Source organism: Schistosoma haematobium (assembly GCF_000699445.3).
Source record: "Schistosoma haematobium chromosome Unknown HiC_scaffold_335, whole genome shotgun sequence".
In the NCBI taxonomy this organism is placed as follows: domain Eukaryota; kingdom Metazoa; phylum Platyhelminthes; class Trematoda; order Strigeidida; family Schistosomatidae; genus Schistosoma; species Schistosoma haematobium.
The window spans coordinates 4781-22798 of NW_026137086.1; the positions used below are offsets into that span (position 1 = coordinate 4781).

Genomic DNA, 18018 nt, shown 5'->3' on the forward strand with positions numbered 1-18018 from the left:
TACTAGTGTAAGTCAGAACTAACAAGGTTAGAATAAATGTCGAATGGTATTGGTTCTGTTTATTTTGGGGAATTACTTAACAATGCAGGTTTTACTTAGGTTCAAAAGTTTATGCGGTAGTTATTTAGACCAAATTTGGTGGAACACATCTTCACCAATCTAGTGTGGCCCAACCAGTGTTTTCATGGGTTTCATGAGACGGTCTCTCGTCACTTAAGTTATTGACGGTCAGTATCTGTTATAAACATTGCTCTTCTAAAAACTAAGTGTACAGTAAGACTCGAAAACTTGGAAACTCCCAATTTTGTCATGATATCTGCCCACGAAGTACTAATCACGTGTGTGTGATGTGAAGCTATTGATTGAATGTCACTTGTCGAGAAAATGTTCAACCCGTTGGAACTTTTTGTATGGGTAGTCTTAGCATCGGAAAGGAATATAATAATAAGAGTAGTAGGTCTTCAGGTTGTGAAATATCTAGTGATGGCGTACTAGGGGTTTATTAGGTTCCGTTGTACATATTATCAACTAATATATTTGCAGGAACGTATAATGATAAATATTTGGATAAATTTCAGTCATGGAGTATGAAAGTTGTATATCGGGGATAGCTAGTAATTTTGAAGCAGATGAAATGATGAAAAATGGAAAGAATAATGTGGTAAAGATAAACACATCTACCTTGATAAGAAGATATGCAGATCCACAATTAACTACCATCCTGACTAGAATTAGTGTTATTGAGTGTGCATACCACCACGCACTGAATATTAAAGACGCCTTCAACCGTACAGAAACGACAGGAAGCGAGAGCAAACTAATTATTCAGTTTATACAAGCTCGTCATAAAGATATTGGATATTGGCAACACACGTTTGCATCCAAAACATACAAGTTGAATTAGGAAAGCAAGGAAGAACTGTCGAAATGAAAAGATCGAGGTCTAGAAAGAAATTAGGGGAGAAGGTGGGCTCAAGCGAGAACCATTATGGAATTGGGCTGGCACTAGAAAAACATGATTTCAAACCAAATAATTTGCACCCATTAATTTAAGTTGGCTCTTCTGGATAAGGTTCAAGGGTTGGGATAATTCGCAAAATCTGCTCAACTTTTGTCTATTTTTCAGAGGATGACCTCTCGAGGTTTATGTATTTTTTCATAAGCTTAAGTGTCACTATAAATGTTTTGGTGGATATTAGCCTATATTTACTGATATTAACCAAATAAAGACATTCAGTAATTTATGTTTCAATTCCCCGCGGGCCACATCGATTTCCGTCGGAAATGGCGCACCCTGCAAAACGGTCAAGGTATGATGTTCTTGCCGCAGCTACCGCTCAGTTCTACAACACTACAGGGACAGTACCGGGAAGCCTTCACCTGGCAACTGATATCTCCTATCTAGTTACTAATCAACCGAGTTGCACTATTGTCGTTGCAGACATCCCGGAAGGTTGTACAGAAAGGGATTTGATTGGTCTTTTCAGCAGATACGGGCAGATTAAAAATGCCAAGCTGGTATGCAGTGGTCGAGCTGCTCTTGTTGAGTTTTGTGAAATTTCTCCTCCCACTAGACTTGTCCACATGGCGAAAATCAACCCTTTTTGTGTCGGTCCGAATCGCGTTAGGCTGGAATTTTCTTCCGAAACAATTACTCCTGTAATTGACCGCAAACATCAATCACAGTCTTCAGCCTTGGACAACAATGCCCCTACACGCATTCTTCATTTAGATATTTCAAATGCTGAATACCCAATAACTGTCGATGTAATAAAGGCAATCTGTTCTCCTCATGGGAATATCCTAAGAACCTTTATTGGGAAAAAGAATGTTGACCGTTCATTAGAAGCTCTTGTTGAATTTGAAAATGTTGAAGAGGCTAGGGCAGCCAAAGAGCAGCTTGATGGTGCTGACATATATTCCGGTTGTTGTAATCTTACGGTTGCATATTCCCGTCTTCAACGTGTTCATGTGACTCAGAACGATAGTGAGTCCTGGGATTTCACTGGTCCAAGTGGCAATTTAGAAGGACCTCTGAACAATTCTTCCACTCAGCGTACGCTACTTGGCTCAGTAGCTCCGCCTCCCAATTCAGCCGTAGCTTCTGCAATCTTACCACCTCCTGCAGCCGCCCCATTCCCACATGTGTCTCCGATGTATGGCGCACAACCCTACCCTCCCTCCCAAACACCGATGGGTTACTATGGAGTGGGTCCACTTATTCCTCCGGCGTGCGCTGTCCCTGCCGTGACACCGTTTGCCTCTCCATATCCAGGTTACTGGCAACCTAATATGATCCCGGCTGCTGGTATCCAGTCACTCAGGCCACAAGCTTCGACTGGTTTCACACCACCATCACAAATCATAATACTTCCAACCCCTCCTTCAGTTCATCAAGTAAATGCTAGCGGAATTGGGATTGGTCATTCAACATCAAACCTATCTGTATCAACTCCGGCTGCTCGTCAATCGGACTTGTCAGTTTTTGAAGCTATTGAAGGTGTAGTTTTAATGGCCAGCAATATACCACAGCGCATGAATTGTGATCATCTGTTCAATTTAATTTGTCTGTATGGTAATGTTGCACGGATTAAGTTCCTGAAGACACGCCCTGGCTATGCAATGGTTCAAGTCGGAAACCCAGAAACAGGTGACCTCATACATCGATACTTCAGTGGAGTGTGTGTGTTTGAGCAAGTTATTCAGTTTCATCACAGCAAGGTGACGGAGCTTAAGGAACATGAAAATCTGGGGACATTGGCTGATGGGTCACCAGTTATGAAAAATTACATGAGTGAGTTTTTGTTGTACCTTAGAGTGTCCCATATATTAGCGTTGTATTTGATTGGAGGGGCTAGTTTTTAATGCTATCCAACATTTTGTATTCTACTTTCCATATATTTATATTCATAGTTACGAAGATTCCTGCCAAACCTCTTAAGTATAAGCAACTTCCATTTCCCTAGTTGCAAAGACTCGTGCACATCAAATCTCTATAATTTTAGACGAGGTTTTTTTTACCGTTCCAGTCTATGGTCTAAGCGTGGCATTGTAGCAATTGCCTGCATGGACTTTATTATTAGCGAAGTTAACCATCGATTGTTAAGTTCATAACTTACTGACTGACCTATGTGTAGGCTTGTTCTCATCGCAATTTCCTTACGACGAACTCATTGTATCTCACAAATTTAACGTTCCACAAATTTGTGATGACAAGGATCAGTAGGTCTTCATTGACTGTTCTCGCATTTAACAGAACTATCAATTCGATCTCAATGTCTACTTAACCAACCATAGCAATAATTTTAAGTCAGTTCGCACTAGTCTCCTGAAAACTAGTTAATATATGTTACATCTGTTACTTGGCCTTGATATTTGAAGACAAACTACTAACAAACGTACATTGATCTTCAAAGACACCAACTGAAATGAGCCATGTACTTGTTTTCAGACTGCTCGGGTGAGGTCCACGCAATTAGATACTAGGTTCATTGATTCCCTGTTAATTCTTCACACATCACAAATGTGTACTTTCTCGAATTTGATCTATGATGTCTGATCTTTTGATACTATTAGTACTTTTATTACCATTGTTATTCTGGGATTGGCTCGCTGTGCTAATGGGTTATAGGATTCAAACCTATGTACACATGCATCATGTCCTATATTGCTTATCACTGCGAAGATATCGAAACATGGTGATCTTCAGGAGGCCGACAACTCAATTTTAGCCCTTGTGTACTTTGACAGTGCAAGTATCGTTAATTTGAGCTTCCTGAGTCTGAATGTTTTGTAACTCCTTTGTGCCTAACCAGTCAGACAAGTTTAATTGTCCCCAGTTGTCATTCTATGGTGCACGAGTATACCGAGGAGTAAATATTTTTTTCTACTTGTCCCGTTGTATAAGCTCCAACTTGACCGGCTTCAGTTTTGATTCAGAAAAAATTTAGATTTTCTGTAAATTTTTTGCCGTACAGGCTTTTGGTTTCTCTTGCACTAAGTTTAATGGACTTTCTTTTACGTTATAGCGGACCCCAACAACCGCTTCCGAAACTCAATGGTGGCTGCCAAAAGTAGAATTCTTGAACCTTCTCGCACACTTCATTTCTTCAATGCCCCCCTTAATTTTAGTCCAGATGACATTTGCCGAGTGTTCTCAGATTGTGGTGCCACACCTCCACCCCGTGTTGTAATATTCACTTCTAAAGCAGGTCAAAAAACTTCTCTTGGTAAGTTCTGATAATGATTAACTGAACATATAGTATATTTATCCCTATTGACCAGTTATTTATCAATAATCCTGAACACAAGCTTAGTCATAAGTGTTTTTTTCAATGTAGTGATTAGATTACTATGTGCATGATTGAACGTTTAACTTATGTTATAAATATTACGACTGTTATACTGATTACACCTGTACACAACACTACTATCCGTTAGTCAGCTCTAAAATAAGTAGTGCTTTGCTGATCCTCAGGATAATAATTGTTTCCAAAACGCGAAGTTTGTTATGTTCTTTTGTTCCCATGAGGAGCTGGAAATTCACTGATCTGTACTTGATAACGGAATCCCTTCAGAATCTTCATACTTTGTCCAGTGCGTAACACATTTCATCAGCACTATGAATTGTAACGGTCTCTTGTTCAATTCCAAAAAATATCCCATTTGCGTTTAGTTCACTAAGACGTAAGACACTAGTTTGTAGCCTTTGGTTGCTGAAAAGAAAGAATATAAACAGTATGAAGCTAATTTTTCAGTGTATGTAATGTATAACTGTGCATCAGCCGACAAAAGCTTCGTAAGGTATGCTAAATGCGACTGCAAATACCTAGCATTCCAATATTTTGTTACATATAACTATGGAGACTACTTATTTCGGATGGTAGTTTTCAGTGATTATTTTGACATGAAAATCCTTGTTATGGTCCTTGGCATATTGGTGAGTGCCATGCATATATTGGTCCCAAGTTTGACGAAATATGTCGACCTCATAAAGGGGATTGACTACCAACTTTTTGACCAAGGGTCGATGAAAGGTTACTAACTTTGAAGGTGCAAGGAAAAGATAACTAGACGTTCGCTTGAAGCTTAAAGTAAAATTGATCAGTTTGGGCACCAAGTAACTCAGTGAGAATAATTGGAAAATAGACAAATCAATGTGAAAATATTGTAGGGCCTTTCCACCAACCCATAAGTATCTCTAAGTAGTAGTATTCCCACTCAACTAAGTAGAAGCCTATAGGCTCGTCGGAAAAAAAGGGCCTTGCAAAGAGTGCGCGACTGGAAAGTAAATGGACGCGTTTAAGGTTCATGGTACGTGTAATTAGGAAAAATCGATATCTACGGTGAGGCGGACACGTTGGAGCATACACTATGAAGTGCAGACGGACGCATCATAATCTACACTTTCTTATCACTTCCGAAGACTTCGAACTTAAATATTTACTCAAACACCGATAGTGGTACAAGAAGGCACCAAATATATACACGCCACATAATTCACTCAATTTATGTGAAGGCTGTCATCAGTAAGAGTATAGGATATTCGTAGCTTACTAGTATTTGATCATAGGTGTCTTCGAAACATTGCTCGTATATCTTGGGACCATCGAGTAAGTAATACAGTTGTTAGGAAACGGGTACCATGTAAAGAAGGCAAATCAACTGATGAAGTGGTGAAAGTTCATCAGTTGAAATGACTGGGACACGTGTTACGTATGCCCAACCACCGACTGCCCCGACGTGCGATGTTTTATGTTGCAGGAGTAGGTTGGAAGAAAGATAAGGGCGGCCAGGCCAAAACATGGCGCAAATCCTTGAAGTCACTGACAAGTGAGCTGAGTCATATCGGTATGTGTAGACTACCTGGTTGGGGACCGCGAGATGATAGCAACCGATGGTTAGAGACCCTGAATGACATGGCTCAAAATTGTTTGCAATGGTGCAGGTGCATCCACTCTTTGTGTTCTCCCGAATTCTAATCTTCCGAACTCTCCATGTCCCTGTTTCCCTCTTTCCAAATTTGTTTCACTGGATTATACTCCTTGAATAACATCTTCAAACCCTAATCTTTCCGATTACTGCTTAAACTCTTACTACCTCTACCACTACGGGATTTAAATCGACAACTGCATCCTTGTGCTAATGCGGCATGGCAACTCGAACTGATGTACGTGCGTGCGAAGTTCTACGTTGTTACTGTCTGACGGACTGACGTGGAGGCTGAGATACTACCTATGTGCCAAAACCGAGTCAGGTGGTTTTACTAAGGGGTTACACCGCGAGCCTTTGACCTAGAGGTCTAATTCACATGATAATGGATCAACGTTAGGCAATATAGTCCCATGGTATCCGGTTACCAACAATAGGTTCGTACTACATTCGTTCCCTCAGGATCCTGGATCCCGTGTGACCATTGGTTTGGAATCAGGGTTTTCCAAATCCCCTGGGTAGATTCTCGGAATCCACCAACCCGGTTAAAGCGATAGACATTCGCGTTTTGTCCTCTCAATTTCGTAAAGAACATTAATACCACGAGAAGGCAGTGAGTAGGACTTCCTTTGTAGTGGCTGTATGCACGTGGACATGTGAGAGCATTTCATGATGGAGAGCTGACTCTACCCTCGACCATATCAGGGCATTTGAGGGCTCAAACTTCGAAAAGCGTTGTGAGCTATAATGAACACACCAGTATAGAACGTAAAACCGCCGCAAGTATGCATTACATGTATATTCGGAATGCACAGATAGAAACCTGTACATTCCATAGTATACACATACGTATAGATGCGATCACCCCAGACCAAGAATGGTTGTATGCCTAACGTAGTGCAGTATCTAGTTTTCGTAGCCTATATGTGTACTTTCATTGGTCTTGTACATAGTCGAACTTTTGTGAATTACCCAAAAGTTAATAAATTAGGGGTATTAAAAACGTGTCTAGTTATTGTCGTGCTTGTTTGCCTATGTGTTACTGAATAATAACCATATTTGACAAGATTCTATAAATCAGTGTAAATGGAAAACAAGGTAACATTCGATTATATGAATAGTAGTTTATTTATCTCTACATCTACTTGACTACCGCGTATTTGTATCGAATCCCAGTTTTTGTACATTAAAGTGTTCTCTTCAGGTGATTTCCGACGAGAAACGTCAATCAGTTAGTCAATGTGTAAAACCATTAAGTCCAAACTTTATTATAAATATCCAATATGAAAAATGACTGAATGTAAGTTTTTATTTCTCTTGGACAGGATTGGTAGAATGGGATACGTTGACTGAGGCTCTTGAGGCCCTCATTTTGGCAAATCACCGGCCAGTTCACTTATCTGGATACGCTCATCCTTTTCATCTAAAAATTGCCTTTAGTCCGAAACCTATATCAGATGACAGAGCTGGCATTTCGCTGATACGTTATCCTGCACCTCCTTTGATGCCCGGACACCATGGATCGTTGGCGATAAATGGTCAGCGAAATGACAAGGCTCCTGGTGGCGGTTCTAATGGGGAACAAGAGGATGAATTAGATATTCTGTCGAAAATGGAGAAAGCCGAAGGTTGTGCAAAGCCTAAATCAAAGGGTGACTCAGCGGATGCTAAATCTGATTCAACTAAATTTCCAGAAGATGAATCCAATGGTGCACCAAATTCGTCGGGAGTGACCGGAAACGAAACTTAGACGTGCGATAGCGAACTGATATATTTCAGTATATTTAACACCCGCGTTTCATTATGCTTAGCTTATTAATGGCCACTTGCAAATGAGTATGTCGTTATTCTGTGTTTTTTTCATGCGTATATATGTCATGTAGATGATTATCTCATCATGGTCACAACTATCATGTTTATTATGTTTGTAATAGATCCTAATATTTTTATGTGGCAGTAGCCTTACATATTTTATAAAGTTAAATAATAAATAATTTGTTCGTTTTGCTCTTTCCACTGCTTAGCATATGGTATATTTATGTTGCATTTCTATTTGAGGAATCAGGTCCCATTAAGTTGTATTGATGGTATCATGTCTCCCGATCATTAAATTCATTAATCCATTCATGTCTAATTATGAAGTCAACCACTTTAAAGCTTTACTTTTTATGTGCTTATATAATCACTCATGTTTATTTTAGTCATTGTTTTATTGGCATAAAACATATCCTAAATGAAATATTAATTTGTTCTACGAAACCCTAAGACATTTTACTATATAAAACAAATGTTTTGATATATATATATACATATATATTATGTGCCTTTATTTATTTTATGTCTGGTTAGGCTAGTTAGGCTCATGATTTGTGCAATATTATAGGTTGTTATTATTATGCCGTTTATGTAGACCCTCGTTTGTAGTTGATTTGGTTAATTTCATCGTATGTCCCCCCCCAGATAATATAAAGGGTTGCATTGTGATTACCCACATTACTTTGGCGATACTATAAACATAATTCAATTATTGCGTTCTATGGTTGCCAGTTTCAGAATCTCATGGTAAATGACATTTGAAAACTGATATTTATCTCCTTGTTGTAATTTCTTTTATTGTGAAATATTTCTGATTTAGATCAAAAAGAAATTCAAGTAATAAATTATTCCTTACTTGCAATTACAAATAAATGGATTCGGGTGGTTAATCTTAAGTATGAAATCCGTTTCAAGTGCAATCTCCGAGTAGTTTAATGCCATTATATGTGGAATGATTAACACGTGGTGGGGTTGTTACGCGTACAAGAATGTATTGTTATTTCTCGTATTCATCAATTATGAGACCTGTGACATCCGTTACTTAGAAAACGCAGCAACATGATGGAATGCTTTCTTCGTATGTGAGAATTCACCACGTCGTGGTAGTGTGCCCGGAATTTCTGGTGTTGATAGTGATTATAAAACGTTCTGAGCGCACAAGTAAGGTTAATCTATGTATACTAGAAGCCAGAGCGACTTGTACTAATCTGGGGTTATCTGTGGTGTCGTCGTGCTATTATTCCAGCTGTAAAATCTATTTCCATTCATAAGGACGCGAGCAAGAGGGAGACCATCAGAAATACCCATATTAATTAAGGGGAGCAACAAAAGGAGAGGGGTGTGGAATTTTGTCAGTTTGCCGTTTTTCATTTTGGATATCAAATGTAGCCGTAAAATTCCGAGTAAACAGCACGTCAATAAAAGGTATTGTGCTACCTGTTTAAGAAAACTGCCATCCGAGATCAGAATGTCGAGTGACTATGGTTAATCATCTGTCTGCGAAAGGTTGTTCACACTTAATAGTAACTGCGTCTGCTTAGTGTTCAGACACTGGATAATCCAATTAATGTCACAATCTTGAAACACTGGATTCTGGGCTTAATACATGTCAATCGATCCTATCAGAAATATTTCTGATGAAAATTAAAAGTATTAGTTTGTTAATTCAGCTTTTATCTACACTAATATATGGTACTTTGCCCGTTTGTTTAAGAAGAACAATTACGTAAGAAAAAAAGTCTACCTGAGTAACTGGCGTTTTTTCCCTTTCTCAACGTATTTAACACAAGTACTGTGTTAACACAATATAAGTTGACCTGACAATGTGATGCGCTGGTAGCCAGATTTATTCATGGGATTTCTACTGGTACGCAGTAGAAATATCGAGTGCTATCCGAAGCAGACTAATGCCCAAATTAACCATGTATCAGTTTGAAATAATTTTAGGTTACTATGGCCATGAAACTCTTCAGTAGGCTTCGATTATCGTAAGCAATCGTTCGTTTTACGGTCAGCCGCTGAAAGATGCGATAATATGAAATAAAGTATCGATATAGGTAACATATTTAAGCATGGGGAAAATGCTCCGTGATAAAAGCCTATGGTAAATCAGTGTCGAGTTTCGTGTAGTCCAGTTTTTGAGTAGTGACACTGCCACCAGTTAGTAGTAGGCAAAGTTCAGTCAGCAACAACTCAGAACCTCGTGCGTGCGCACATCGTCTATGTTATTTGTATTTTGATAGAGTTTTCTCTGAACTGGATTGTTTGGTCGTGGAGCTTTCATCGTTCTTCTGAACGACATCATCAGCACAAACTTCAGATAGAAGTGAAGCGTTCGAATTTTTCCATATGTGTTTCACAGCTTGTCCTGTACACCTCGATGTTGATTGGTTCTTGTTGACCTTAAATTTGTCATTGTTTACTTCTTTATTTTGGTTTTTGTCCCTATATTCGTGCATAATTTTCATGATTGGTTGATAAATTGGATCGATTTCAATGTACTTGTTGATTGCTGATTGACCTGAGTGCCAGGCTTGTAAAAATTATCTGGTGTTTTTGGAATTTCCTCTATCCAAGATTTCCACATTTTTCCAGTCAAATTAGTGTCTGCAGTTGTCCATGTGTATTGATATAATCAAGAAAATGTCGTGGCGTTTGACTGCCAATCGACGTTCATGTAGGCGTAGGTGGAGGGGCGTCCGCTTTGTCCGATGTAATGTTTTTCGCAGTTGGCACAATTTATTTTGTAGATGATGTTTGATTTGTCTTCTTTTGTCATTTCATCCTTTGGTTAGCATCCTATGCACCGTCCCAATTTTAGCATGATTGTGAAAAGTAGGATTCACAATACGTCGGCGAGAGTAATTTTGTTCTGTGCTGGTGATGCTTGGTGACTTTTCAATCATCGCCAAAGTACTGCTGCTATCCAGTGGCCGAAGTTCGACCATGTGTGTTTGGGGAATTGGTGATAATCTGATTGACCTCACGATTTTTGAAACACCGGTTTCGGTGGCCTAGGTATGGTTTACGGACTTCAACCCAGCGGCTTCGACTTTATGCATTATTTTTCCTGCGGAACTTGTTTGTTCAATAATAGTTTATTGAATACTAATTTTCTCATTCATCCCATGCGGTTGGTCATATGTAGCTGTTTAAAAAATTTCGCTATGTATTGTGACTTACAAGTATTCTAATGGATGGCAAATGCAGTTGTTACGTAACTTCGTACCTCTACCAAGTGAGTGGTTTCTGCTAAATCATCAACATTATGTTAATTACCAATGATCACATGGAGGTATACGTCCAGCAATTCGGCTGAATGACTTCCAGCGTGTGGGATCAAATAGTCTTAGTAATTGTTCACTAAAAAGCTGAAAGGTAGGGGTTTCATACGATTTTCCCTGATTATGAATGGGAAAAATAGGAAAAAAGACCGTAGCAGAATAATATCAATTCAGTTATTCCTTAAATCTCCCTCAGCTGCTTACAACCTTGAGACCATTTTGTTAATTACTGGAAAAATGAGTAGCCCGTTGTTCTCCCATTATTCAAATCTATACATGGAAGGATTGTATGAAATTCTCAAAGAAACGTCTTCCCGTTGTTAATGTTTCTGAATGCATGATTCATATTTCAGGTAATTTCTGCAGGGTGGTTACATTTTTGGTTTAGTCCTTAGGTTTGGCCACCATACGACCAACTCCGTTAAATAAGTTATTAATCTAGATAACTAGTCTTATAGAAATTACTGTAGTGTCTTGAGCAGATTAAATTATTCAATTTTTCGCACTATTGACAATTGAGTCAAATTCATCATGATCTAATTTATTTAGTCCATCTAATTCATTGTGATACAGATTTGTGGCTTAGATAAATGGGTTAGACGGTATTATGATCCCTAGATGTTTCAATCGCTTAATGCTCATTGTAGTTTTGGACATCATCAGTTGCTTATCTGATTTCTACACTTTCAAATAAAGAAACAACCGGAATTGTAACAGGACAACGTGTTGTGGATCCTCCTCAACTACTTACAACCTAAAAACATTGATAAAAATCATTCGAAAAAACACATCTATGTACATTATATCAGTAAAGGATTGAATAAAACTAAGTTTGACATGTAGATGTAGGATAATATAATATAATAATTATGATGAAGAATCTGTTGAAATCCTGGTTTATTTCTAGGGTAAATACATGAATATTCTAGGAACAAAGATTGAAAAGAGAATTTCTATCGAAATCATCATGTAGTAAACTACTTAATAATTAATTAGAGAATATGGATTAGTTGAGTAAAACTGTTATAATTTGTGGCCGCAGATTAGAGATCAGTGAATTATCGACCGGACCAAGGACGCATAAAACACGCGCGAGCAGTCTAGAGTCCTTATCAGTCCTGCCTAGCCCAGTCAGTTTAGTCCAGAACACAAATCTAAGCCTTTGTGATATGAATCATTTATTTCAAATTTACGGGGTTTATATACCAACCAAACAGTACACATCGTACCAATAATATAGGAAACAACAGTTGTGGCTGTGAATGAGTGAGGTAGTAATTGATTGACAGGGCATAATTCAAGAATGGTAAGTGGTGTATTAATAGTTCATAGGTCAAAATAAAGCTCATACTAAGAGGGATATGAATAGTTTAGTTATTTAGCAATTATACGATAGAAATATATGTATAGTACTGGTCCATAATGGATCCCAACAGTTACCATTCATTATGCTTATTGGAGCCTAACAAGCTCAGAAGTAAGAAATTCGCATTTATAATTAAGGTCATGGGAAAGAACTTATGTAACATTCTTTTGGAAATAAGGTCACTTGGTATAAAAACGATTGATAATTATCTTCTAGATATAGAAACTTGGTTGGAATCTATTTATATAGTAACCACTTCTGTAGTGGATAATAAATGTGATATATTTTTTGTTGGTCGATTACTTAGAAGGATTCTGAAACATCAACATTATGTCCATCGTAAAGCAATTGTACTAATGTGCAATTTTGTTGATTTAATCGCAACTTTTGTGGAATGTGTTCGGAGTTTCGGATATAAAACTTACCTTCTGTTCTGATGTTTGTGCTATAGTAAATGTGCGTAAATTAGTGGAGACAAGATAACGTGTGAATGCTTACAGTTCGATTGTTTCAGTTAGCGTTTTGTGTGTTATAGAAGGACCGTCTCGGAGGCTGGATACGCCCTTTTCATTATTGCCATTAATCTAAAATCAATTAATCTTCCCTGTTATTTTGTCACACTTGAAGTCAAGTTATAGGAAGACAGGATTTTCCTCAATAGTAGTATATTTCATTCCCTTTATTCTAGTCGTTTGATGCTTAGTCATGGATTTTTGTGGATAACCTTAATCACTCAAGCAACATTCGACTATGGTTAATCCCTCAATTCCATCCTCAGAAGATGCTATTCCATTAATTACTGAAGCTATGATGCTTCAAGTATAGCCCACTTTACATGTCTCTTCAATAAGTACGCCTTTACAAATGACCACTCCGATTACTGGTAGTATTGAAATCTAAAAAACGAAACACTTCATATTCCATCATAAATGCAATGTACAGACAGTGACGTATCCAGCTCACACAGACTTTCGCGTTTTACCAGAAAATATGTCAGATGTATCAAATGATGGTCAGAAATCTAATACAATTTTGATAGATGCTAATTACCTTGATGATCGATTATCTACAAATGAAATTCCCAATAAATTTGGTCACAATATTTCAGAAGAATCAAACTTCGATGACCTCATGGCAAGCATCGTTCAACCTCCCCACTCAGTCACTTTCAGTCGGTTCTCTGCTCAGTGTGACAAACATGTCTTAAATAAATTCAAATTAATTGTAACTTGAGCATATGAGGATCCAACACTGTTTCGTGGGGGAGGATGAATTCGGAAAAATTAAAATTCGGATTTTCAACAAAGGAGAACTGATATGACGGAAAGAAAAGTCAATTTTCGATTGATTTACTCATTATGAGTCTTATTCAACATTCAACATCCGTTCTAATTCAATGTAATGTTTACTCATTGAAGTATTCGTTTTTGTTTCCCCGTATGATATTTTATTCTGTATAATATGCGAGATATTCTTGTATTCCATTGACATGAACTATGCTCAATATGTGATTTATTATAACTCTAAGTATTTTCATATATGTGATTTCAAAATGGGTGTACAATCAATATATAAATGAGTGTATTTTCTACTAGAGTTGTCGTCGTCGTGTTTTGGAGTTAATAAATCATCATTTATACCAGTCTTTTTGTTCTTACTTTCGTATCGTGGGAACATAACAGCTCTATCGAAAAGATCCAATGCACGAGAAACATGTTAATAATAATTACATGCAACACATATATCATTAATATTCCTGACATTCAACGTTATCATTAGTTGCTAATTTTATTATAGATCTAGATTACCCAGAATTGAACCAAAACGACTATCCATAACCATTTCACCAATTTGAGCTGCGAATTTCTATCACAATAACTTTTAGATGGACTGGTAAATTGGATCACCTCAAGCTTTGATCTAGAGGTCTAATCTACAAGGCAGTGAAGCAAAATTAGGCAATGCAATCCCATGGTATCCGGTTATCAACAGTTGGTTCATACGTCATTTGTTCGTTCAGAATCCTGGAACCCATGTGACCATTGGTTTGGAATCAGGGTTTTCCAACTCTCCTAGGTAGATTCTCTGAATCCACCGACCCGGTTAAATCGATGAATGTTCACTCTTCGTTCTCTCATTTTTGTAAACAACAGTAATGCCCCGAGAAGGCATTGAGTAGGACTTCCCTGGTAGTGGTTGTATAGGCGAGGCCATTTGGGAGCATTTCGAGAGGGAGAGCTAACTCTCCACACTCTTGGTCGTACCAGGGAATTTTGGGGTTGGGTCATGATGGGTTTGACTCACTTGTCAATAGTACGAAGAACTGAATAATCTGCACTCCAAAAATTGATTTGTTCAAGACAATACATTATTGTATAGTTCGTGTTCTCTTGATCGATGGTGTAATTATGTGCCAGTGGAATAATTTTGATAAGACTAGTTATCCAGACTAATAACTTATTTAACGGAGTTGGTCGTATGGTGGCCAAACCTAAGGATTAAATCAGAATTATCAAATAATAATGGCTAACGTTCTTCGTTTTGCCTTCTAAAATCCCGACGATTTATACACAATTAGTTATTTACTGACTAGATCTAGAGATTAAATGATGTCGTTGACGATTGAACCTAAATTAAGAGAAAAACAGGGTATAGATTTATTTTGCCGTCATTAATAAAAAACAATTAGTATGAGTGAAACAGACTGATTTCACAGATTTATTTTACACCAATAACTAGTCAGAACTGATTGACGTTTGGTTGAATGTAGCTCATTGCTGATTAATTAGCTGAGTTACCTTATGAAGATTATGAAGCATTTTTAATCCCTCTCCTAACACAATCCATTATCAGTTTAGGGGTTGTGGAGATTGTTAAGTTTTGATTGAGATCATGAACCGATTGATGTTAGACGACCACTGAAAACCTGGAAGCACTGAACGACCGTTTTGTCCTATTGTGGGGCTTCTCCACAGTGCACATCCACAACCCGGCCTAGCGGGGTCTGAACCCAAGGCCTTCAGTCTCGCTTTCGAACGCTTAACCTCTTGACCACTGAGTGGGCATCCAATTGTGTTAATGTCTAACCTCAACCAATCCATTAGACACTAACACCACTGGATGCCGGCTCAGCGGTCCACTATGTTGGGCGTTTGCGAGCGAGTCCGAAGGCCCTGGGTCCGAATCTCACGAGTGGGGCCTTGGATGGGCACTGATAAAGAGTCCCAAAATAGGAAGAAACGGCCGTCCAGAGCTTCTAGGTTTTCAGTGCTGGTCTAACATCAATCGGTTCATGATCTCGATCAAATAAAACAATCCATTATGTAGGTTTAGAATTCTGAACTAGTTTTTCTCATTCTGTGACACTTCTTATATAAATTTATTATTGGAATCGGTTTCTAATAACTCTTTGAAAAATGAGTCACAGGATATATATATATATATATATATATATATATATATATATATATATATATATATATATATATATATATATAGAATTACATTCACTAGGTATTGTTTACTTGAATTTTTCCATTGTCGTTTGGGACTGCGATCTCTTGTTGGTATATGTGCATCCTGTGAGGATTGCCTCGATATTGCCTTAATTCACAAGCATTAAAAGCAAATATGGATGAACTCAGTAGGTAAATGGATAACGCGATGGTGTTTGAACCGAATGGTAATGGTTTCGAGTCTCAGAGTGAACATCAACTCTGCGATGCAGGTATATCCAGCTGAAGTGTCCCAAACAGGACGAGATTAGCGTCCTGGATTCCGCTGCTAGCCACTATCCATCTTTATTATTTTGTTATAATATATCGCTTTATGAATTATTTTATTTCTTTTCTGGTTACATTTAATAACGAATCAGAAATCAAAATTACAATTCAGTTCACGTTGTCAATCAATACATCCATTCTCCTAAACTACAGTATCCCCGGAATCTCTGATTTTACTGGTTAATGTCTAAATATTTTGTCATTTCATTGCAACTACTTGTAAGTACATAAAGTGATTTTACAAAATTTATTCGAAGATATTTTACGACACTCATAATGATAAAAACAAATGAAGAAGCTGTTCGATTATTTCCATCTCGGTGATTGTAAATCTTGTTTACATAGACCATGTGCTTCACATAAGCTTTTCTCCAAGTGAAGTTCTGTTCCCTGAGCTGAATGTTTTGGTCATGGAGCTTTCATTTTTCTCCTTCGATGTAAAAATTCCTTTGTGTTGCTTTTGCACCGATTAATTATCACGTGACGAAATCGTCTATCAGAATATCGATTTGTTTGAATTTGCTTCTGTTCTAAACCAATTACACGTCAACCAACACTAGAAACTTTGCATCAAATATGAATCCTTATTGATTTTTAAAATGGTAACTTCTTGCTTAACCGTACCCGTTGAGTCCAGAGCACAATCTCAGCTTTCAATTTACGAATAATATATTTCAGACATTGGTAGTTTATGTACAAGCAAACCACCCCACAGCAAATCATAAAAACAAAATTAATAATTATACAAGATCAAGCTAAAAGTGCCTGCGAATGTGAGAGACTGTAACTAATAGTTTGGGAATAACATGAGAATAGTGAATCTCATAACAGTAGTCAGTGGGTCAAATGAAAGCTTTTGGTAAGAAAAATGTGAATTTATATAATAATCTAGCCATTTGACAACCATACAATTAGAATATATATGTAATAACAGTCTATAAATAGTTCCCGAAAGTCATACCCTGGTTTCTTTAGTATTTCCCAATTCCAAGTTTACACTATTTCTCAGCCGCAATATCAGTGATATCATTTTCATATCCTTTTTCACCTGTCATTTACATCCTTCATGGTTCTTTTAATTCTGTTTTCTTTTCAATTTCTTTCTGTTCACTTCATTTCAACTTTTCAATTTTCTGTTTTCTATTCATTCCACTTTTGATTGGTGTTTTATACTACTTATATCTGTTAACATAAGTGGAATACACCGCACAACAACAACAACGACAAATACTACTACTACTACTACTACTACTACTACTACTACTACTCGGTCAGTTGGTTTACGTTTCTCTTTTGTTGCTTTACGATCCATAGAGTTTAACTCTTACTCATGATGTGTTTGGTGTTATTTCGTAATTGATTCTTTAGTTGATATCAGTATTTTTTGTTTTTGGGGGGGAAGGGTATATCATTTATGTTTCATACAAACTAATGTGATTTATGACATGATGTTATTCAATATGACCTTAATTGTAATTAGATCAAGTTATAACCTATAGATTTAAACAATCTAAATGTTATTAGAGATTTGTATATTTGACATTTAGTGATGAACACTAGTTAAAATGAATTTGAGTAATCCAAATGATTAAAAGGGTAGATTAAATAGATGTTCATTGGGAGACTTGTACAATAATCTCTTTCTTGTATGGTACTAGAAGAAGAAATAAATTGTGTGATGTATTTAATTAACGGTTCTTTAGAATATATTCAATTGTATTATCTTCAAACTAATACTAACTAATGGATACTCAACATCCATTGGTCGGATACCATCAGCAACAGTCTACTGTGGGAGAGAAAAAACCAGCTTTCAGCCGAAGAGGAAATTAGGAAAACA

The 18018-nt window shown here is 37.3% G+C and overlaps 1 protein-coding gene across 1 annotated transcript; it reads left to right on the top strand.

Moving 5' to 3' along the window:
• Window positions 1–1258: 1258 nt before the first annotated feature.
• MS3_00005958 (uncharacterized protein) lies at window positions 1259–15856 on the top strand. Its single transcript, XM_051214047.1, has 3 exons — window positions 1259–2794; window positions 4029–4229; window positions 7257–15856. The coding sequence occupies exons 1-3, from the start codon at window positions 1285–1287 to the stop codon at window positions 7679–7681; spliced, it is 2136 nt and encodes a 711-aa protein (XP_051064006.1). The 5' UTR covers window positions 1259–1284; the 3' UTR covers window positions 7682–15856.
• Window positions 15857–18018: the final 2162 nt, after the last annotated feature.